The sequence below is a fragment of the Rhineura floridana genome, chromosome 4, assembly GCF_030035675.1.
Source record: "Rhineura floridana isolate rRhiFlo1 chromosome 4, rRhiFlo1.hap2, whole genome shotgun sequence".
Taxonomy (NCBI): domain Eukaryota; kingdom Metazoa; phylum Chordata; class Lepidosauria; order Squamata; family Rhineuridae; genus Rhineura; species Rhineura floridana.
Genome location: NC_084483.1, coordinates 85,937,548 through 85,961,177, shown reverse-complemented (window position 1 = coordinate 85,961,177; position 23,630 = coordinate 85,937,548). Strand labels below are relative to the sequence as shown.

General features: G+C 41.7%; 2 protein-coding genes across 12 annotated transcripts in view; one reads left to right on the top strand and one right to left on the bottom strand.

Annotated features, from left to right (window-relative positions):
* FIG4 (FIG4 phosphoinositide 5-phosphatase) overlaps positions 1-16,696 on the bottom strand; it is a 159,685-nt gene extending 142,989 nt beyond the window's left edge. For 3 of the 4 annotated variants that reach the window (XM_061623590.1, XM_061623592.1, XM_061623591.1), the window contains exon 1: positions 16,373-16,696. In XM_061623590.1, coding sequence (XP_061479574.1) covers positions 16,373-16,435 — 63 coding nt within the window. In that variant the 5' untranslated portion in view covers positions 16,436-16,696. The remainder of the gene's footprint in view (positions 1-16,372) is intronic. The other variant, XM_061623593.1, reaches the window with a different exon arrangement.
* A 207-nt stretch (positions 16,697-16,903) lies between these two features.
* Positions 16,904-23,630, top strand: part of AK9 (adenylate kinase 9) — a 120,944-nt gene continuing 114,217 nt past the window's right edge. For 5 of the 8 annotated variants that reach the window (XM_061623586.1, XM_061623581.1, XM_061623587.1 and 2 more), the window contains exons 1-3: positions 17,697-17,865; positions 18,248-18,372; positions 21,289-21,352. In XM_061623586.1, coding sequence (XP_061479570.1) covers positions 18,253-18,372; positions 21,289-21,352 — 184 coding nt within the window. In that variant the 5' untranslated portion in view covers positions 17,697-17,865; positions 18,248-18,252. Of the gene's footprint in view, positions 17,076-17,696; positions 17,866-18,247; positions 18,373-18,939; positions 19,008-21,288; positions 21,353-23,630 lie in introns of those variants that run through there. The other 3 variants (XM_061623584.1, XM_061623582.1, XM_061623585.1) reach the window with 3 other exon arrangements.

Genomic DNA, 23,630 nt, shown 5'->3' with positions numbered 1-23,630 from the left:
TTTACTGTAGTTGACAGTAAATTCACAAGGTAATTGTAAGACTGGGCCCCCGGATTTAAAGCAGATGTCATATTCTAAAAAAAGGCTACTTACAGTGCAACCCTATACATATCTAATCAGAAGAAAGTCCCACTGAATTCATTGGGGCTTACTCACAAGTAAGTGGATACAGGACTGCAACCTTAATCTCCATGCAAAGGAGGTAAAGATATGATAGTCACCTCCCAATGATTCTTCACTGAAGTGTACAGATCCTTATAACATCATGCACAACTCACCCTTAACATATATATGCTCACAACTGTTATCCACAACACTTTCTTCTCTTTAGAAATGTTACTCTTATTAATGATTCATGCATACAAAGTATTAGCATGTTAAGGAATTGCTATAGTCCTCCACAGTTTGCTTCAAAGATATCACAGAAAGAGAAAAAATTGTGACTCTAATGCTCCAATTTAGCCAATGTCCATAAACTTATACTTCCATCTAAGGTTACAGTTTACATTAGTCAGCAATTGCCAACCACCTTTCAAGATGCAAATCAGCACTGATAAAGCCTAATGGACCATATCAACTCAATGTATTATTTATTAAGAGAGATACACAACTGTAATATCTGTTCCACCAAACTGAAAGGAAAAGCTTCAATCTTCCAAGAACATTTCACTCAATTAACCTCATCTAGAGCTCCATAGGTGTTCTGTATACACACAGCTCCCAACAAGCCCAGTCTTCACATTCAGTGGAGGGTCAAGAGGAACTCTTCACAAACAACACAGAAGTGAACACAGAGCTGGTCAACAATACCACAAAGGAAAAGGGAAGTCAAAAGCTTGGTTACAATTGTTAGGTCCAAACCCAACACGCAAGCTGTCCTGTCTACCCCAACTCGCTTATTACACCCGGGAAGAGTGCGGAGCTGAGTACAAATGAACCCACTATCAGAGATCAAGTAACACGACACAAAACCTTTGCAAAGGGGACCCAATACTTACTCGCCGAAGCAGGCCAGCATGGGAACCTCGTTTATTGGTGGTCAAGGGTTTATATAGGCTTACCCCGAAGTTTACAATATCGGGTTCACGTCATAAAATATAAAGAAACAATTGCTAACTGCCATAGCTTTAGGGCATATCCAAAAGGAGGTAAAGGGGTACAGGGGGAAGGACAAAGTGGAAACATCAAGACTATCTCTTAGACTCTTTGTCCGCATATTTCGCATGTCCTTGAGATAAGCACTATGCAGAAACAGACAAAGGCAGATGAGAAGAGGAGGTCCAGTTGCAACCGGGCGCCCCCTAAACCAAACACAGACATGGTATCATTCTTTCTTACATATCAAAAGGGAGTGATACAACTCAAGGATATGAGGGGCAATGGAACAGCACTTGACATTTCTATGTAAGGCACATTAGCAGCAATAAGCAAGGCCACAAGCATACATGAGATACAGAAATGCATAGTAGGGAAGGTTCCAGCTTAAACCGGCTTTTATTATGCGAGCCACTGGAATGTAGGTAAGGGTCAGGTCACCAGGAAATAAACCGACATTTTATATCAAAAGTCAAATAAAGGCCACTTTGGTTCTATTTCCCATGAAGCCCAAGCTGGTTTAGATCAGGACAGGTGAACTATAGTTTTACAGCGCTGGGGATTTCATTTTATCCTTAACACAAGCAAGGAGCTTCGGGGTGCTATAGTTACTATAATTAATCTCAGAACTGCAAGTGGTTTGCCAACATGCAAAATATACTTGAGATAGAACTTCTCCTGACAGCGTGATTATTTAAAACAGACTTCCTTCTCTAGAGCGGGAACTTGTTCTTTTATGAAAGGTTATAAAACAACCATTTGAACTGACTGAAAGGGGAAAGTTCACTAAGCACCCATGAGAAAAGATTTTGTGATTGCAGAGTTGTTTATTAACCTACCAGCCTATAACTCCTAAGGCAATAAACATCACTGAAATAAGTACAAAGGAAAAAAAGAGATACATGCTTCTGCTTGGCACCTTTGTTTTGTAAGATTCATGTCTTAACTATGCTCTGCAAGCTCTTCATATCAGTCTGATGCAAAAAAAAAAACAACCAACCATCCATGGAGCCCGAGCCTACCTTGATACAGAAATGCATATTCATGTTGGCAAACCTAACAAGTTAGGAAACAATAGAACAGTAAGAAAACATCTAATGTTGATATGAAATATGACCTGGGTGGCGGGGGGAAGGGGGAAAGTGGAGAAAAGGAACCACCTCAATGGTAAAATACATGCTTTAAATCAGGGACAGGAAACCTGTGGCCCTCCAGATGTTGTACTCCAACTCCTTTCAGCCTCACCCAGTGTGGCTAATGGTCAATGATGGTGGCAGTTGCAGTCCAACAACATCTGGAGGGCCACAGGCTCCCTCCCTCTGCTTTAAATGTATATGGTCCCCAGCTCAAATCCTAGCATATCAAGTTAAAAAGGGAGTTATGCAGATGGGCTGGGAAATATCTCTGTCTCCTATGAAAGAGCTGTGGCCAATCATGATAGACAGTACTGAGCACTGGCAGTTTATACTTGAATGCAGAGACAAAAATAATCTCATAACAAACCATTCATATATGGCACAGTAAAAAGAAGAGAAGAAAATGTATGTTTTCCTCTAACAAAGCAAAAGCAGCTTAAGGGGGATTATTTTCACTGGGAAACATAGGGAGAAAGTTTTTTTAGGAACTCCTTTCAGTCTTGATTGAGACCCACTCACCCCACTACCAATTTGCATGCTGTAAAAAGACCTATTGCGGACTTCCATCTTGTCTAGTTCAGTCTTTGGCAAGCGAGAAGGAACTGGGTTCCTGGCCAGTATTCTCTTTCTATGACAATAATATTTACACAGCACTCAAGCCATTTTACAGCACAGAGTAAATTATAGCAGTTTGTGGCATGTGCATTATATTATCAAATGCAATAAAAATCAACTCACGTTTTCAGAAGGGCAAACAAGGGGAAAGGATATTATTATTATTAAATCAAAATAAAACTAGGTTCCTTGAAAGCATGTAGAGTTGTCAGGCATTTTTTGAAAAGGCAAGGAAGCATAAACAGGGACAAAAATGAAGTAAGTGAGCACCACGGGCCTAAAATTCTCCCTTGGCCAGTGAAACGATGGACACTCTGCTGTTGGCTTTTGTGGAGACAAGTCTCATGGTGAGGTTTCAGAAGGAACTCTCAGATGCAGGCAAATTCTACGCCAGTGGTTCCCAACCTTTAGGAGTACGGGACCCCCTTTTTAAACTCAAAAAATTTTGTGACCCCCACATGCTAATTGTTGTAATTTTAGTATCTGTTAATTGAAAACAATACACAATGAAGTGTTAAGTAATGTCATTTTTTGTTCATCTCAACAACAGATATATTTATTATCTGCCCTTCACCAGAAAGTCCCAGGGCAGATTACAGAATGTAAACAACTTATAACAAAATTTGAAGGATAGTCAACTTACTAGGTAACTAGGAGCTTCACGCACCAACCCCATACACATACAAATACATGTACACACACACACACACACGAGCTCCCAAAACACACCCATCCACACCCATACCCAGGGACTCCCACCCCTCAAGGATGCTGTGACAGTGGCTCACCGTCTTACCATATTTCGATTTTGCTAACAAAAAAGCAAAACAAGGAGATAAAATCCCTTACATCTCTTTATCAAAGTGGAGGTGACAGAGATACACACACACACACACACACACAATCTTCCATAAGCCAGCCAAAAATTACCTCTTTGTATTTGAACATTTTTATGATCCTTATGTATCATACCACACTTACTCAGAGGGGTGGCACAGGCCACCCTGAAGGTCATCTATTCTCCTTAGCTATAGTGGATCAGTACAAGGTTTTTGCTTTTTAAAAGATCTGGGCCATATATAGAGTTAAGCCCCCAGATGAGAACGGGATCCAAATAACGAAAGTGGGGGCTGTCCATTAATTTAAGAAGGGGATGGTTCCTTGAGCAAGGCAAGTTGGGAAACACACCGTCCTCTCCCTCCTTCTTTTCATGAGACAGCCTGAATAGTTAACTCCATCACACTCAGGCATCCCCTTGGCCAGACACTGTCCCACCCTGACCCCCCCACCTACTGCTTCCGCCCCCTCCCAATGTTAGCAACCCTAGGAGAAAGCCCTGCATATCACTAGTGGGGGGGGGAGAAGTGTGGGGGGCAGTCTCCCGCAAGCCTTCCCTCCACGCCCTTCTAATTTGGGAACCTCTCAGTAGCAATTTCAAGCCTAAGCGGGAAAAAGAGAGTGGAAGGAGTAGTTGGCTGGTTTCTCACCTGCATCCCCGGCAGGCCAGGCTGCTGCACAGGGGAGCCATGATGACGGAAATGGCAAGAGACAGCGCGCTGCTGTTCCTGTTCCGCCGTTGCCACCCCTCTTCCTCGTTTGAGGCGGTTCCAGGAACGGAAGGATTCACTTCAGCACCATCACCTCCTCCACCCACACACCCCAATCCACCAGGGCTACCAACGGACCACGGAAGGAACATGCGAGGGGAGGACTTGTGTGGTGTCTGTGCGCGTGCACAGAAGGTGGGCAGGCGGGCGCTGAACAAGCAGTGAGCCTTCCTGAGTTTCACTCCTGAATTTCTTGAAATAATCGCATATTCTTCTGCCTGCTGTTCTTGCGATGGTGGCAGAGGCGGCATTCCTCTGCACTCTTATTTGCGGCCCCCTTTCTATTGTTCCGTGACCCCCTTGGGGCCATGGCCCCCAGGTTGGGAATCACTGGTCTACGCCATTCAGATAAACAATTGACTAATAGGCAAAAAACCTAATGTTTAAGAACATACCTATAGCCAACAGATATTTCTATCAAACTTTAAAAAGAAGGGAAATTGGGCAGCTGTGTTACCAAATTCTTCCAAGCTACACAGGAAGTGGATTGGACTGTGAAAGACCAACCCTAATTGTGTTTGTGTTTTGACAAATTTGTAGGGCAGTACAATATCTCAGAGAGGAGGTCAGGTCTCATGCTCCCCTGGTGCATTCACTATAGTGAATTTCTCTGCTTTTTAATCCGGGAGGTAAGAAATGGGATCCTGTGCAAGTTTGCTGAAAATGGATTGATCATTTGCATACTGATTGAGTTCAGTGGGATTTATTCCCTTGCAATCATGCTTAGGATAGGTAAAACTGACCATGGGGAGGAAAGACTGGAGTGGGCAGGGGAGGAGGAAGAAGGAAGAGGGGAAGAGAGGAAGAAGGGAAGAAGAAAGGAGAAGAGAAGGGAAAATCTGATCATTTGCATGTTTATTGAGTTCAGTGGGATTTACTCCCATGCAATCATGGCTAGGATAGGTAAAACTGACCATGGGGGAGGAGAAGGGGGAGGGGAGAGTAGAGGGAAGGAGGAAGGGGGCAGAGGGGAGCAGAAGGAGGGAGAAGGAGGGGATTGGAAGGGGAGAGGCAAGGAAGGGGCAAAAGGGAAGTGATGAGAAGGAGGAGGAGGGGAGGGCAGGTTTGATCATTTGCACGCTTATTGAGTTCATTGGGATTTACTCCCGTGCAATCATGCTTAGGACAGGTAAAACTGACCATGGGGAAGGAGGGGGACGGGAAGGAGGGGACTGAAGGGGGATGGGGAGGGGATAGTAGAGGTGTGAAGGCCCAGGGAAAAAAATGAAAATTGGGGGGGGTCCAAAGCTTTTTTTGTGTTTTTTCTGAAAAATTTGAAAAATTGAAAACAAGGAAGAAAAAATGGATTATGGAATGTTTTATTTTAGCATGATGAATTAAATGTTTCATTGAATCTTGCCCCCCCTTTTCTCATTCTTTTTATGGGCATGGATGCTTTATGTCTGCTTGACACTGTGGAGGACTAGCGGAGACATAATTCTTCTGGTTATTTTTGATTGTTTTTTGCCTGCTCTTCATAAAGTGGCAAAACAAAAGAGGTTCCTTACAGTTCAGGTGTTCCTTACAGTTCAGGCTCTTGTAGATTCATTTCTTACAAAAAAAAAGTAAAAATTTTAAAAAGTAAATTCAATTTGTAATAATTGTTTGAAAAAATGTACTTTAATATACCAAATGTGATAATTTTATGCCAAACCAACTTGTACATAATCACATTTGATGTTCCTGAAGTAACAAAGTGACTTTCAATCTGTAAAAAGTGCTAATATTGCATTTTTTCCATTTTTCCAAAAATTTCCATTTTTTCTGGGTGGGAAAACGGGGAAAAAATTGGGGTTTTCCATGGCTTCAAAATGTCTGAAAATTTTACATCTCTAGATAGGAGGGAGGAGGAGAGGAGGGCAGGTTTGATCATTTGTATGCTTTTTGAGCAGTGGGATTTACTCCTGTGCAATCATGCGCAGGATAGGAGAAACTGACCTGGGGGAGTGGCAGGGAGGGGAGGAAGGAAGGGGAAGGGGAGGAGACTGGATGGGTGGGCACTGGGCAAAGGGGAAGCCCTTTCTTTTCCAAAAGGAAAACACCGTGGAGAGTATCATTTTTTTCAGGGTTTCCCCCACCTGTTTATTCTACAGCAGGCACATGTAGCCTCCCACTCAAATTGAAACCAAAGCGGTCACTGGCCACATCCACTCCATACTTTCATTTCACTTTAGACAGTCATGGCTTCTCCCAAAGAATCCTGGGAAGTGTAGTTAGTGAAGGGTGCTGAGAGTTGGTAGAAGATGCCCTGTTCCCCTCACAGAGCTTCAATCAGAGCGGCTGACTGTTAAACCACTCTGGCCAGTGGCGTCACTAGGGTTGGTGTCACCCGGTGTGGTAATTCATGGTGTCACCCCCATGGACCTCCTCCCGTATCAGACCATACAGAATCCTTAGTAATGTTTTTTGTACTAATGTTACTCATAAATCGTAATTCCCATATATCACTGAATGTAATGGCAATAGTAGTGACATAAACAACTAGCAAAATTAAAATTACACCTTTAAATTACAATATCATATGCACAGCTCAAATTCTTGCTCTTATTACTAATGGGAGTTAATTATCTTGCATATGCCCATAGTAAATTTTCAGATACTTTCAGACCCTCAGCAATTTTCAAGTGGTCTATGTAGAAGAAAGGTTTGGGAACCCCTGGAATAAGACACCTGCTTATGTCTCTATGCTGCTCTCTCCCCTCATTTAGGTGCCTGGGATGTATGCGTGTGGACACACCTCCATACAATTATGGAAAGTGATTCTTAATAATAAGTCTCCAGACACAAAGTTACATAGGTATTTATCAGTTGTTTAGTAGAAAATTCAGAGCTGCAGGGTCCCTTCATGATAGTTACAGCCATGTACACCCATTTTTGCTCCTGGATTAAGAATGAGATCTTTGTTAATGCATTCTCTCACAACAACAAACATCTCTAGGAGCCAATCAGCATGAAAGTGGAGAGCGTTAGCAACTGAGAAGAGTCTTCTCAGTGGCTGACTCACCTCCTTTCACTCTGATTGGCTCCAATCTGCAGAAAAGGCAAGGGAGCATATTAGAAGACTCTTCTCAGTGCCTAACACACTCCCTTTTCATGCTGACTGTAGGATGCTTGGAGACATACGGACCCTGCTCCCAAAACAGCAGAGGGACTAAGATCCCCTGGGTGACTACCCTCCTGGTGCTTATGGACATGACCGTAATATATTTTGTGACGTGCAAGTTGGACATTATTTGTTAAGTGTGCTTAGGATTACACTGATGGCATTCCCAAATATGTACTTTCACACAGACTTTGGTTTTCCGTAACACAATGTTGGTCCAAGCCTCCACACTTTGGGGGGGGCACTACTTGCACACCCCTTCCATAAGCACATCAAAGTTGGATACACACCTGAACCAAGACCCAGACAAAAGGGCACTCAAAACAAACAGGTAATTACAGTGGCTGAGTAGATCTTGTACAGTGGTTATACTGACTGGGCAGCCACTGGCCTTCACATTTTACAAAATACTTTTTGCTATACAAAGATTAAATTTCTGTGTATGAAAAAGTAATATATGAAGTGGTCTCAATAGTGAGAAAAGTAAACAAGTGAATGGTGATCCAAATGTTTTTCATTCTCACGTTATGAAGCTAGCTGCCAGATGATGTATCACCTTCATTACGCATGCAGCGTAGACTGAAAAAACAGCACCCAAGCCACCATTCAATACGTGTTCTTTCCAACATGAATCTACAGGTCTCAAAAGTAATGTGTGACAAAGTCCTCAAACACCTTATAACATGCCTCAAACATAGTCTCTTGTTCTACCAGCATGCCTTCACACCATCACTTTGCCAAAACATAAAGATAGGTAAATTGCTTTTAGGGAGGTTCACAATTATGATTTCCTATTTATTTAATCTAAAAATATTTAAAATACATAAAAACAGCCAGGGGAAGATATTGGAGAAATATAAAATAAATACAAATTTAAAAAAGGGGGGGGAGGTGAAAAGACCTTAAATGTGCTACTCACCATCTCTCAGCCTATCCTCCCCTCAGGATGAAAACAACGGAGAACCATGACCACCCCCAGGAAGAAGGGCACACTTAAAATGTAGAGGAAAAAATCATCTACAACCATAGTGTGAAATCAAATACTTATTGGGACACAGTATGAAGAAATATTTATATAAACATGACTCTCAAATATGTTTATGAATTACACAATCTTTAAATATATTTATAGTGCAATCCGATGTTTGTTTACTCAGAAGCAAGTCCCAATGTATTCAATGGGGCTTACTCAAACTGGGAAGTGTGCAGAGAACTACAGCTTCAAGTGATAAGGAACTTGTTCTTTCAACTTGTTCTTTTAAGTTGAGACCTTATCCAAGTCTGAGTCTGTGTTGGAATTGCTTTTTAATATGTTTTTAAGCCTTTTCTTTTTTTTAAAAAAAATGTTTTTTAAAGCTTTTAAAAAATATTTTCAAATATGTTTTAATATATTTTAAAGTCTGTTTTTATGATGTTTTAAAGTGCTTTTAGTGCTTTTGTTTGCCGCCCTGGGCTTCTACTGGGAGGAAGGGCGGGATATAAATCAAATAATAAATAAATAAACTTCATTCACCCAACCCAAAATTCAGAATCATGCCTCTTTAGGCTGTTTTGCAACTGTTTATTCTTGCTTTATGGTTATTGGATTTTAAAGGGATTTATTTCTTGTTGTGAGCTGCCTTGGTTTCCAACCCTACCTCACAGGGTTGTTGGAAAGACTACACACACACACTGCAGATGTATAAATACATACAGTCCATATAATAGTTTATTGTCAAACCAGTTGGTCATTGCAGAAAAATCAGTATTAGTTTAAAAAAATCAGTATTCGTTTCCTACAGAATAAAAACTGTAATACCTAAGTAAGCCCTGCCTACTTGCTTTAAAATAGGACTGGAGGAGGGGGGGACAGAAAGACAACACAAACACAATTCTTTTTTACATTCACTCCAAAGTCCCATTGATTTTCAGCACATTCATAACCATGTCTACTCAAAAGTAAATTCTATTGAATTCAATGGGATTTACTCTGGAGATATGGGATTAGCAATGCTTTTACCCCCACAAAAGCAAGTATTGGGAAGGTTTTCAAAACACTGCCCAGGATCTGACTCCTACACACAAGAGGGGGAAAAACTGAAATATATATACTTACCCAATTTATGAGATTTTCAGATAAACGGGGGGGAATCCACCATTTTCTGGCCTTGCAATGAGGTTTACTAGACACTGCCACAGGTCAAACAAACACTTCACTGATTGGCTGCAATCCTGAATGGGTGGGGTTAAAGCTACGAAGTGCTATACAGTAGTTTAAAAAAAGATTTAACGGGGGCAGCTGACGTTTTTATGTATATCTCGAGAACCGGACCACCTAGAAACTTATTTTTTTTAAATTAAAGCTGAGAATCACCCCCTCTTATGGTGTCACCTGGTGTGGCCCGCACCCCCCGCACCCCCTAGTGACGCCACTGGAGGGCGGCTGACGTTTTTATGTATATCTTGAGAACCTGACCACCTAGAAACTTATTTTTTTAAAAATTAAAGCTGAGTCACCCCCGTCTGATGGTGTCACCTGGTGCGGTCCGCACCCCCCGCACCCCCCTAGTGACGCCACTGACTCTGGCCACTGGGGAATATGAGTCTCCTCTCAGCACCCTTCACAAACTACACTCCCAGGATTCTTTGGGAGACACCATGACTGTCTAAAGTGAAATAAAGGTCTAGTGTGGATGTGGCCCCAATTAGGCAAGCCCAGCAGCTGTGAATCTGGCTTGTAGAACACTGACAGCTGGTTCTTACTGAGCATCCCCAGCCTTATCATTATTTTCAATGCTAAATTTCTTAAATTAATTAAAAATTAGCCAGGCATTTTTTTAACTTTTAAACTGCAGAATATGAAGGTCAGAGAATGGGGCAAGGTCAGTAATAGGATTACAAGTACTCTATGGCTGATCTTTAATTAATTTCAACAAATTATTAGAACTCTTGACAGAAAAAAGTCAAAAAGGAGTCTTTTTCCCCTCTTTTTACACTCTGAACTCTCAATTCTCTCTGACTATTTTATGTATCACCATGAAAATTTAAAGGGCTGTCAAGCAAGCGTTTCTGAGTTCAGGACTATAAGTTTTGTAAAGTTTTGTTTTGAAATGAGCTTATGGGAAGCATCAGAATGACATGGGGGTATTTTTAATTAAACATTGTAGAATGTGAAAAATCCATGCTGACTACAGGCATACCCTGCTTAAAGTCGCTTCACTTAAAGTCGCCTCGCTATAAAGTACATGCTCCATATGCCACCATACCCCGCTTAACGTACGCATGCTTCGCAATAATGGACACTTAATGGCATGACGCCGCTGCCATCTAGTGGCGATTGCAGTAGATAATTGCATAGATAATTGCTTCACTTTAAGTACATTTTCACTTTACATACACGCTCTGGTCCCATTGCATAAGTTAAAGCGAGGTATGCCTGTATAGTATACAGCCACTTTTGTGGTGGTATAATTTAGCAGGGTGGATCAGTTGATGATTTATTTATTTAGGTGTGATTCCTTCTCTGTCAGCAAACCTTAGCCTGTTGCCCTCCCACTGAAGGCTCAGAGATCATGCATCACTAGTGCAGTGGCTGGTCAGACAATTCAGTAACTTAAACTGTCAGCCACAACAGCATGGGCTATACAAGGGGAAGTGGCCATTAACTCTTTTGGTGCTCAGAGGAGGCAGTGGAAGCATGGTCTCTGAGAGAATGGCTTCCCTGATGACATCAGTAACCTGCATTTGAACAACCATTCACTGAGCAACTGTGCACTTGCATGGTGTTGGTTTTGACACCCATAGCTCTGCTGCTGTTTCCCGCTGCCTAAAAATAACACCAGGAAGGTTCCTCCTCATTCTATTACCAGGCCATGATGTCCAGCTCTTTCACTTAGCAGTTTGCTACACTGGCTAGTCCTACACAACATAGGGGATATGTCTTTTAAGCCCAAAACCAGCCTTTGCCAACCTGGTGCCCTTATCAGCCCCAACCAGCAGTGTCATGCTGGCTGGGGCTGATGGGAGCTGCAGTCCAAGCTCTCTGGAAATCAGCAGGTTGGTGAAGGCTACCCAAGATGCTCCCTCACACACACTTTAGGCCCAGGCTGAAGGGAACCAAGCTGCTGACCACTTGCTTCCTTTCGGTTTAACTCCCAGCCGCGCAAGCAGAGAATTCATGCTGCCTAGGTTCTCTAATGGCATGAAGAAGTACGCATACACAGTTCTCATCCCTTCCCTGTTTGGGCTCTTCGGATACTGTTGGAATGTTATTCTGAACCTAGTGGACAGAGAGCTCTACGGTGGAGATCCTTCTCAGACTATCTTCTCTCCCATTTAGGCTCCAAGCAGGCGTCATAGTTTACTAACATATAGGAAGTGATGAGTAAACTAGTACTGTTCAGGTTAGTTATGAAAATTAAAAATGAAGGCATTAAAGAACACTTATCAAAATATTCCCAGGGTCAAAGCTGCATGCTACTGCACCCTAAGGTATATCTTAGTTTTTGCGTATACGTGACTACTCAGAAATAAGTCCCATTGACTTCAATGTCTTACACCCAGGTATAGGATTGTAGCCTTAGAAACATTATGTATTGAAGACCACCATCATCAAGTATAAATAATTTTTTTTTAAAAAAACTAAGAAAATATACATCCTAATATATAATTAATGGATGATAGAACTAAAAAACTAACATTAAATGTAACTCTTCAATAATTTTAAATCACCATTCATAATAAGCAGCAATCTTTTCCATACTCATTTGGAAGAATAGCCCATTGAACTCTGTGGGACTTGCTTCTGAGTAAATATGCACTGAAGTGGGCCATAATGCAAGTATCATAGACCTGACTCGCACAACACACTAAGCCAGGTTTAGTGACCATTTTGCTCCCCCCTGGTCCCTTTTCCTGCTGTGTCACACTGGCAACAAATAAACTCTACTAAGACTGCAATCCTACACACATTTACCTGAGGGTACATTCCAGTAAACACAGTAGGACTTGCTTATAAGAATATATATATAGGATTGCACTATCTTTTAGTTTCTCATATCATGAAATTTAACTATAGATACAAGGCTTGGTGCCGATGCTGCTTCCTAGAGACAGAGACATAAGAATGATGAGATGAAATAACTCCTTCGCTTCAATGTGCAATAATGAATAGACTGTATTTTATCAAGCAAGCACTGTTCAGCTCCTTTTGAAGGCAGGACAGCCTCACTCTGCAATTCGGGTAAAATTTAAGTGTTTCATTTCTCAAAACAAAATGAACTCCTTATAACTTCAGTTTACTTCCATATATTACACAAGTGAAATTTGCAACAAAATTCTGCAGTGTGGAGGTGCTTCTGTTCAGTGTTCCAGCCACCATATCTTCTCCCAGGATACCCCATTTCCTTCCCCCAGCAATCAGCACTCCATACCCACCAAAAATGTTCAGCTATCATTGGGTGACTTTTGGGGTCCCTCCTGAGATTTTTTCCCCCTAAAGATTTTTGTACTTCTGCAAACATTGATGTTCCCTGAGCATGGTGTTACCTCCCTGTGAGATGGTGCTGTTTTGCCTACATAAGAATAGACACATGGAGAATGATTCCACTATTAGTATAATGAAAGCGACCAAGTCTTCAAATAACAGAGTTTCACAGTTTTAAGCACAGTTTTAACCATAATCAGCTTGGCAATAATCCCAGACAAACAACTGAGTGCCTTATGTGTTCTCTCTGACATGGCCCATCTCCAAATGTGTTGGTTACATCTTGGATTTAATTTGTGCTACTTTAACAAAACTTCAGAAAAATGGAAAGCCAAAATAACTGACTACTGCCAACAGCAGTGTCTGTAAAAACAGTTCTTCATACTGGTGGAAATAATACCAATATAAAAGGTCATCACAACTGGTCATTAAACATGGTCATAAAGTCTAAGAGGAAAGACAGAAAAAGATGATCAGGCTGGCTTTTGCTAAGAAACAGAGAGATTTAAAAAAAAATAGAAGACCTTCCTACAGAATGTAGATGTGAAAAATCTACAACTGGACAAGTACAAAGTCAAACTCAAACACTTCCCTCACATGGCCTTTAGATGTTTTAGATTCCAGAATCTATTGTTAGTATCCACTGTAACACAGAGGCAATAACATTTTGGATGATGCATTTACAGTTATTTGACAGAAATGGAACTTGTAATTGAAACCAGGCTTCAGTAGAGCTTTTACAACAAATATAATCGAGCCCAACCTACATTTACTTTGTTTACTATCAGCTTAGAATATACAGGCAATGTTTACATTTGGGGGCAGTATCCAAATACTACAGAATTTTAGCTGGTGCTAATAATTTACAGACAGTCATAATTATATGACGGTATATATTTACACAAAGCTATAAACTGGACTACAGCACATAGAGAAGGCTGAAAAATTAACAGCCTGATCCTATACTTATGTACTTAGAAGACACTTCCTTAAGAAAACAGGGACATACAGGGGAGTATCTGTCGTCCTGAACAGTTATCCAAAACTTACAGAAGAAATCAGAACACAGTTCAAGAGCTAAATAGCACTCCTCAAAATGTTGCATGGATTAAACATCAAATAATTCAAAATGTCAAAAGTAACATCCTTTCCATACCAACAAACTTTAGTGTAATAAATGTGTATTTGTTCACATTTCTGTTCCCTGACAAGATGTGAGTGTGGAGCTTGCACCAGCAGAGATTCACTTAAGAATTACACATGAGTAAGCACCCTAGTCAGCAGTGTGAAATGGGCTGTGTGCTTGCTCATGAGTAGACTCTCTGATACTGGGACAATTCTGCACCCCAAGAAGTGCTAACTGGGAAGGGCACAAAGCTGCAGAGTTTTAGAGAGGAAACTGGAGTCTTCTTAGTCTACAGATCTGGTGCTGAAGGAGACAAACTTTAAAAGAAAAAGTCACTTTCCCTGCAACAGAAGTGGAATGCTAATCAGTAACTCCACCTCGAATGTGTTACCTGACCAGATGTGCCTGAGTAAGACATCTGGTGTAAACACACTCTCAGTTATTGCAGGCACTCATGATATTTTCTTCTGTTGGAGAGAAAAACTTCGGTTGGTGGCCCAACTACGTCCCTATCTGGACAGGGATAACCTGGCTTCAGTTGTCCATGCTCTGGTAACCTCCAAATTAGATTACTGCAATGCACTCTACGTGGGGCTGCCTTTGAAGAAGGTTCTGAAACTGCAGCTTGTGCAAAATGCAGAGACCAGATTGATAACAGGGACCAGACAGTCCAGACGTATAAAACCGATTCTGGCCCACTTGCATTGGCTGCCTGTATGTTTCCGAGCTCGATTCAAGGTGCTGGTTTTGACCTATAAAGCCTTACACGGCTTGGGATCACAATACCTGATGGAACACCTCTCCCGATACGAACCCACCCGTACACTACGTTCAAGATCAAAGGCCCTCCCCCGGGTGCCTACACCAAGGGAAGCTCAGAGGGTGGCAACAAGGGAGAGGGCCTTCTCAGTGGTGGCCCCCAAATTATGGTATGATCTTCCTGACAAGGTGCGCCTGGCACCAACACTGTTATCTTTTCAGCTCCAGGTCAAGACTTTCCTCTTTTCCCAGGAATTTTAGCATGTGTTTTTAATTTTTTTATATTGTTTTGAATTTTAAAATTGTGTTTAAATTGTTTTTAAAATATGTTTTTAAATTGTATATTTGTTTTAATGTTTTTGATTGCTGTAAACCACCCAGAGAGATTTGGCTATGGGGCGGTATACAAGTGCAATAATAAATAAATAAATAAATAATAAAAATCACACAGCAGTGTAAGAATAGCTCTCCTTGATCACCCAAATGGTCCATCCCAGTCAAGCATCCTGTTTCCAACAGCAGCCTACCACATTGTTCTTCAACCTTGGGTCCCCAGATGTTGCTGGACTATAGCTCCCATCATTCTTGGTCACTGGCTAAACTGGCTGGGATTGATGGAAACTGTAATCCAACAACACCTGGGGACTCAAGGTTGAAGAACAGTGGCCTACCAGATGCTTCTGGAAGTCTGCAGTTGGGCATGAAGGCAACAACACAGCCCTTCCCCACTAAAAATATTAACACGGGTATATGAGCTGGAGGCTCAGTTTAGTTGTTACTGCCACATTTTCCCAGTGCTCAAACACTAATATTTGATTGCTGGGAAATGCAACCCCTCCCCCCAATTAGTATGCTTGCTGTGATTGATTGTGGTGTGCAGTACTGACTATGGCAAAAGAAAACAAAGTGGAACAAGGACCATAAATACCACTCAGACACTCACTGTTAAACAAAATTATACTTAGAATGTCCCAAAGTGTAGGTTGGTAAGTCTATGGTTGGATGTGGCATCATCCAAAACATTCCATATACAATCAAGAGGTTGTGGGTGAGCACTTGCCCTTATCAATCCATCCTTGTGTATGTTTATTCAGAAAAGGCTCATCTGGTTCAATGGGAGTCATTCCCAAGTAAACCATAGGCTACCATCCTAGGGGAGCAGTGGAGCGCCTGTGCCCCTCCAGATGTTGTTGGAGTTCAACTCCCATCATCCCTGATCATTGGCTGGGGCTGATGGGAGATGGAGTCCAACAGGAGGGCCACAAGTTAACCACAGTGGAGCTTCTGAGTACACATGTACAAGATCAGGCTCTGAGTTCAAGGGATTTGGGTTAGATCTTCTGTACTCAGTGGAAATAACCAGTTGCCTTCCCCGCTTCCCAGAGCAGCATTTACAAGTTACAGTGCTGTTCCCAGTCATTAGTCAAACAGTGGGAGAGAAGAGCAGGCGCTGCAGGGGTTACTTACAGCTCTAGTCTCGTATAGTACCAACTTCTGCACAGAGCTGATGATCGGAGCCGCCACAGGCATGGTGACAGCAGGGGAGGGACCGCTCTCAGTCAGCTGCGAGTCCCCACACCCGTCTTTGGGCGCCCCTTCCTCCTTTTGAGGGAAGCTCTGGTCCCAGAAATTCTAAAGTTACCGCGCGGGGATGGAGGGGTAAACCCCGTAAACCCCTTTCTCCTTTGCTCCACAGAACCACCAGACCCCTCCCCCCCCAATGGCTAACTGGGAACAGGAGGAGCAGAGACCCTCCACCAGACCAGGAAGGAGGCCGTCGCGCCTACATCGTGTGCAGTCGCATGAGAGTGACAGACGAAGAGAGCGCAAGATCATGTGACTGCATTTGCCGCCGCGGCGTCCATTTTATGTTTGGGAACAATGCCCGTTCTGCCAGGACCGCGTATAGCGGAGTTAACGAGGGAGAGCGCCGTTTGTGTTCCCTGTATATTGTCCATAACCTTATTGGCGCTTGTACACCTAAGCACACTCCTTTAGGAATTTTCCATGGTAACAACTTCCAGAGGGTGAGCTGTATAGGTCTTTTGTAGAAAAAAAGTACAAACGCGTCTGTGTGGCACCTTTACAAAGAACAGGTATGCCAGCTCCCTAACACAAGGGGATTCCAATTATGGCACAAGCTTTCGTGGACCGGAGTCCACTTCATCAGGTACTCGAAATATTATCATGGGTCGACGTATGTGAGCATATTCATGTTCACCGAGCGTAACACTTCATGCCTCTTATGAAATAGACTCCAGGCTACGAAAGCTGATGCCCTAATAAAAGTGCGAGGCTTTCCAGTCCCTTTCTTGCTCTTTAGGGAGTAAGTCCCGTTGAGCTCAATTGCACCGACTTCTCTGAATAATAAGGGTTACGTGTAGAGTTGCAGCTAAGAGTCTTGTAGCGCTTAAAGACTTCTTTTATTATTATGGCATAAGCTTTCGTGGATTCAAACTGGCTTCTTCAGATGCCGACCCTAACCATGGAAGTCAGCCTTGCGGAGTTCAGTGCCGCTTTCTCTGCCCTAAGTAAGTATGTAGGCGGATAACCCAATTAAGGATCCACACCATAAAAGGCTACAAGTTTTCCACAACGGCCCCCACCTCTGCTAAAGAGAAATCGTTAATTTCGAAACTCTCGAAGGCGACTTCAACGGCCGCGCGCTCAGGTCCTAAAGATTCTGGCCCTTTAACGTCGGCGTTTGGCCCAGAGAAATGAGATTGGTTACCGGTGCCCTTTTAAAAGCAACAACAACTCAGCCTCGTGTCCTCATCGGGCTCGTTGATTGGGTGAAGGGAGCGGGGGCGATTCTGAGAGAGCGACGAGGCGGGTCACGATCTCCAAGGTTACGGGGAAACAGAAATCACTGCTGACCAGTGGTAGCCTATCACGCCCCACTTCAGCCCGAAGTGCTAACAAAAAGGAGGCACAGAGACCTTGTTTGGCCCCATCACGCAGTAAGTGTTCCTCGTACAAGTTCCTGTGACAGTTGCTCAAGCAAAACTCCTTTCTGTCCGCCGCCGCTGTGCAATCACGGCTTCCTAATGCGGATTTGTTACCACAGTTTCCTTATTCCTAGATGTTATAGTTACCACATTTTTTCTACCGACTTTCTGCCAGTGCATTCAAGTTTATAGTTTTTTAAAAAACTAAAATTTCAATTTAAAATAACTTTCTGTAGTGTTTAAAACCCTTTCTGGACTGAGAAACCTGGCTATACTCTTGGACTTAACCAAAGGGCTCTGTGATTTAGGACTTGTCAGTAAACCAACCAAGAGCTCTTACTGTGTAATTAGTCGTGATATTAATAATGAACACTCATTTTTCTTCCTATTGTAGGTTTAATGATGACATCTCAACAGACGGAACAACCTTATCCCTTTGTAGATATTTATGATGAAGATGAAGCTGACAGAGTTTTCCTTATGTCTAAACCTACCTGCTTCGTCATCCTTGGAAAACCTGTAAGACAGAATTTCCAGTTTGATTAAACACACCATACATTTAAAGCGCATTACTTTCCCCAAAGAATTCTGGGAACTGTAGTGTGTTAAGGGTGCTGGTAATTGTGAGGGGTAAACTGCAGTTCCCAGGATTCCCAAGAAGTCATGTGTTTTAAATTTAATGTGTGTACGCAACGTGGCATTTCAGACAGTCTAACCCTATATATGTTTATTCAGAAGTAAGCTGGAGTGTACTCCTAGTAAGTGTGCATATAGAATATGCACTTAACTAATATGCACATTTACCTGGGCGTAAGCCCTATTGAACATAGTGGGATGAATATGTAAATATGTGCACTGTTAGTGGGCATCACAACCTTGAAGAGATCACAGTAGACGTGCCAGCTCATATCTTTCTATAACAAATTTAGTGAAGAAAAAACCTAGCAATGATTTTTTTCTTCAGGCTTGTACCTGAACTTAGTACATAATTTTCCTTCCTTTTTGTTGAAGAGATTGGAAATGGCCTCTCCACACCACTGCTGTAATGTGTAATGTGATGCATGCTATTGCTTGGTGTTTCTGCAGCAGCCCTAGCTACTATCAAAAACAGGCTGGACAGAAGACTGATATGATGTGCTGCACAACATACTATGGTGACAGAATGGAGAAGCTATTATGTGGAGGCCATTCCAAGTTTCTTCCATGTGATGAAAGGCATATGTTGCCAATCTTTAGACGCAAGTAAAAATGTTGAGCATTGCAGTCTCACATTAAAACAACTAACATTGATTAAAAAAAACAACTTACTTCCAAATCATTGTAACTATGTTCCTAGCCATTCTTATATAATAGGAAGCAAGACACATTGATTTCAGGGGTTTTTATTTCTAAGTCTCATTGGTAAGAGCAAGCTGGCTGGAGCTCCAGCAGGGTTTATTCTAATATGCAGCTAGATACATTTTGTGCAGTGTCAAAACAATTTGTGCAGTGTGAAATAAGTTTTTGTGCAGTTGAACAAATGGAATTTAATAAGGAGCTAGGTACTTTCAAAAAAAGAAATAGATGAGAAAAGATAAAAAGAAACAGAAAATGAAGATAAATACTGGTTCCTTTCAAATCTTCATAACCTTATACTAATAGCCAGTGCTTTTTTATATAAAAATGAGGTGCCAGTATTCATATCTTGATAAAAATACTGTGGGTGCCAGCACAAAATGGCTGACATGGGCAGCAAAAAAAGAGATGCTGGTTCTCCGTACTGGTGAGTATTGTCACTAAAAAGCCCTGCTAATAGTATGTTCTGGAACTAATTACTTGACTAGTTTGGAGGCAGGCAGTGTGCTGTCTGTTTGTGCAGTAGGGAAAAAATCTTAGAATAAACCATGAACTCCAGTTCTTCAAAGCCCTAAGCATTTCCTTTACCAGTGACTGAATTAACTTTGTTAGAAGTGACTGTGCAGGTGTCAGAGTTGGTGTTTGTCAGTCAGTGCTAAACATATTGGATGTGATTCAACAAGCCTTGCGTTGTGCTCACTGCCAAAATGTTTGTGCCTGTTCTTACTAAACTCCTCTGGAAACTTTCTTCACTAAGGATGGAGACACACTTACTGTTCTGCCACTTCCAATGCGTCTCCATCTCTCTTTTCTGAAATAGGGACTCATGACGCTAGTCACACCCCACCCTTTTTTACCGTGAAACCTAGTGGGATCCGCTTGACTTTTTTTTAAAAAAAATGCAGCTTCAAAGATTTTGCAATTGATCAACAGATCAACCCATTGCCCCTCCAGGTGTGGCCAATGGAAATCCTTGCTGTAGGCAACTAGTGTGCTCTGAGCCTCAGTTTCAGAGTGGGGGAGAGTGGGCTTTGTTGAAACAGATCCAGAGGCAAAGGTGCACTTGCCCATCTGGAGGATTTGCTTCTACATGATAGGCACAATCCAGAGAAAGTTAAGGAGCATACCAACGTGCATGAAAAGCAGGAGCCACCATGTTTCTTTGCCCTGTGGCATAAGCCTGGCTTCTTCAAATGACATTCATGGCTGTCTCTGCAGCAAACACTGATTTTGTGGCTGGTTTGCCCCCTCCTTCATTCTTTTGTTGGACTGTCCCTTGTTATTTAAAGAACAAATCTTGTACAAATATATACAAGCATTATTTGTACAGCTATTCATTTAAACAGTTACCGTATACTTTATTTTTTAAAAATAAAAACCTGTCATTTGCTCTTAAATTGAAAAACTGTTCCTGAGAAAGATGCTTTATGATGTCATAGCTGCTTAGCCAATCAGTGGTTTGCATAGCCCTTTCTACTTAAAAACTGGCACAAATTATTCCCCTGAGCTCAATCCTCAACAGAAGATTATATGTGTGACAACAGCATGTTGAGTACACTTTCCAGAATGGAGTGACTCCTGTTGTCATGTATGTCACTCAAGACTCTCCCTTAGGCACACAGTTAAGCAATAAGCTATTCGTCCTAGCTGAGTTCCTACCTACTTCTGCATCGCTATCCATTTTCACTTAGTAGAAGAAATGTACTTTAGTTAACTTTCTCTTCCCTCACCCATGCCCAGCATGAAATCTTGAAAGCAAATGTGTTCACAACATAGAAGACAGAATCAAATCACTTCAGTTATTTTGGCTTTCCAGGGCTAGCGAGTTAAAAAGTGTCAAATATGTTTTTGCTGTGAAAGTCAGCAAGGATGAGAAGGCACAATTTTATGCTTACTGTAAAAAATGAGAAATATGTAATATATTATGTCAGATATTGGGATGACCTTATGTCAACTTGTAATAGACTGAATAGAATTTCTAATCTGTAACTCAAGATCTGTAACAAAGATTTCACATATCAGTCTTTGTCTTTCAATTGTATTTTGTCACATTTGAAGCACTTCAAAAATCCTTTTGTGTCTGCTTGTTTTTATTTTCAGGGTGTTGGGAAGAAAACATTAGCTAGAAAATTAGCCCAGATCTGGAAATGCACATTAGTAGATGGTAAATATTAAATACATTGTGTTAGTTTGGCAATATTTCATTTCTTGCATTTTTGAATGGTTTGTAAAATTCCAGGTATCTGTTAGATTAATGAAAAAATCTGCATTTTCCTATGAATTGTCTTGTGATGTCTTCAGAAGACATTAAAGCTTGTGTAGGTAATAACAACAACAAAATGTTGCCTTCATGCCCCTCTTTCAGATTATACAGGCAGATGGATTTTTGGTCTGGTCCAGCACAGTTGATGTATTCTAATGATCTTGCATTTCTGAGTTGAAGACGTGCTCTTCTTTTGTTGTGAGCGATACACACTTTGTAACCTTCCTGTTAAATTTGGGTACTGACAGATTTTATTTCGGTTATGTAGCACTCCTAATGGTGCCTGTTAAAATCCCAAAGCAAAGCCAATGTTGTTGGGATGAAGATTTCTCATGTTCTGTGATGGGCTTATATGGGTAGTGCCCTTGACTTCACTCAGCCCAACTAAGTCATATTTGGAGTAGAATTCTAAAAATAATGAAGATCCAGAAGCGGCTCAGTAGATGGGGAAGAGCTACTACACTAGCATCCCAGCAGCTGCTGTAGCTTACCGGGAAGGGGTAGAGAGGTCAGTGCAGTGCAGGTGCACCTGCAGAACCAATCTGCTGCTCCTGCCAGTGTATTTGCACCACACCAACCTCACTGTCACTTCATCTCTCTCCCTCCCAATAAGCAACAGCAACTTACCTGCTGGGAAGCTAGTGTAGCAGCTCTGCCCTACCCATTAAGCTGTTTCTGTGAGGGTCCCCACATCATCATTCAACCACAGACTTCATAAAGACTGCACTCAGATGAAATAGATTTTAACCAGTACTCCATTGTCATTTCAGGATATTGACACACGTTTCTTTCTTTATTTAACAAAATTTATATACCACTAGATTGTAATACCACCTTTAGGATGCACACCTTAATGTGGTGAGGGGGTTTGAGAGTGCTGAAGAATCTGAGAGCAGTGCCATCAGGAGTCTAGACCAAGAGGCTAGACTCCTAGCAGGGGCATCCAAGACGGAATGATCAAAGCTGAGACACCAGACTAAGATGCATCCAAACTCAGAGGAAGGCAATTGTAAACCACCTCTGAATACCTCTTACCACAAAAACCCTATGAACAGAATATCCAAAATGCAACACGAGATAGTGCTGGAAGATGAGACCCCCAGGTCAGAAGGCACTCACCGAGCTACTGGGGAAGAACAAAGGACAAGTACGACTAGCGCCGTGATTAATGATGCAGCTGGGTCAAAGCCAAAAGGAAGCCCAGAGGCTGATGCGCACAGATGCGAAAGGAGAGTCCGGAGTTGTACGACACACACCATAGGAACATGGAATGTGAGAAGCATGAACCAGGGAAAGTTAGAAATTGTCAAGCAAGAAATGGAACGTATCAACATGTCAATACTTGGTGTGAGTGAATTAAAATGGACGGGAATGGGAGATTTTCAATCAGACAGCTACAAAATATTTTATGCAGAAAATGAGAAATCAAGAAGAAATGGGGTTGCTTTAATAGTGAGAAGTGATGTAGCAAAAGCAATTAGGAGCTACAATGCAGGGTCTGAGCGAGTGATATCAATGAGATTAAATGGGAAACCTATTAACATAACCATCATCCAACTCTACGCTCCAAAGGTAAACTCAGAAGAAGAAGAATTGGAGAGATTTTACACAGAAGTACAGGAGGAAGTTGATCCCACACCAAAACAAGATATGATGATAATCATGGGGGACTGGAATGCAAAAGTAGGGAACAGAGAAGAACTAGGAATTGTGGGGAAATGGGGCTTAGGAGACAGAAATGAAGCAAGAGAAAGTCTTATTGAATTCTGTGAAGCCAATAATTTGTTTCTTGCAAACACATTTTTTGAGCAACCGAAAAGACGACTGTACATGTGGACATCACCAAATGGTCAATATAGGAATCAAATTGATTATATAATTGGCAAGAAGATGGAGAAGTTCCATACTGTCTGCAAAAACAAGACCAGGATCAGACTGTGGTACAGATCATGAACTGGTCGTATTGAAAATCAGAGTAAAACTAAAGAAGACCAGCAAAGCACTCATAATGCCAAAATACAATTTAAATAACATCCCAGAAGAATCTAAAGATCAAATAAGGAACAGATTTGAGGCTTTAAACTTAGTTGACAGAGAACCAGAAGAACTATGGAGTGAAGTCAGATACATTATCAGGGAAGAATGCAAGAAGACAATGCCTCTAGTTAAAAAGAGAGAA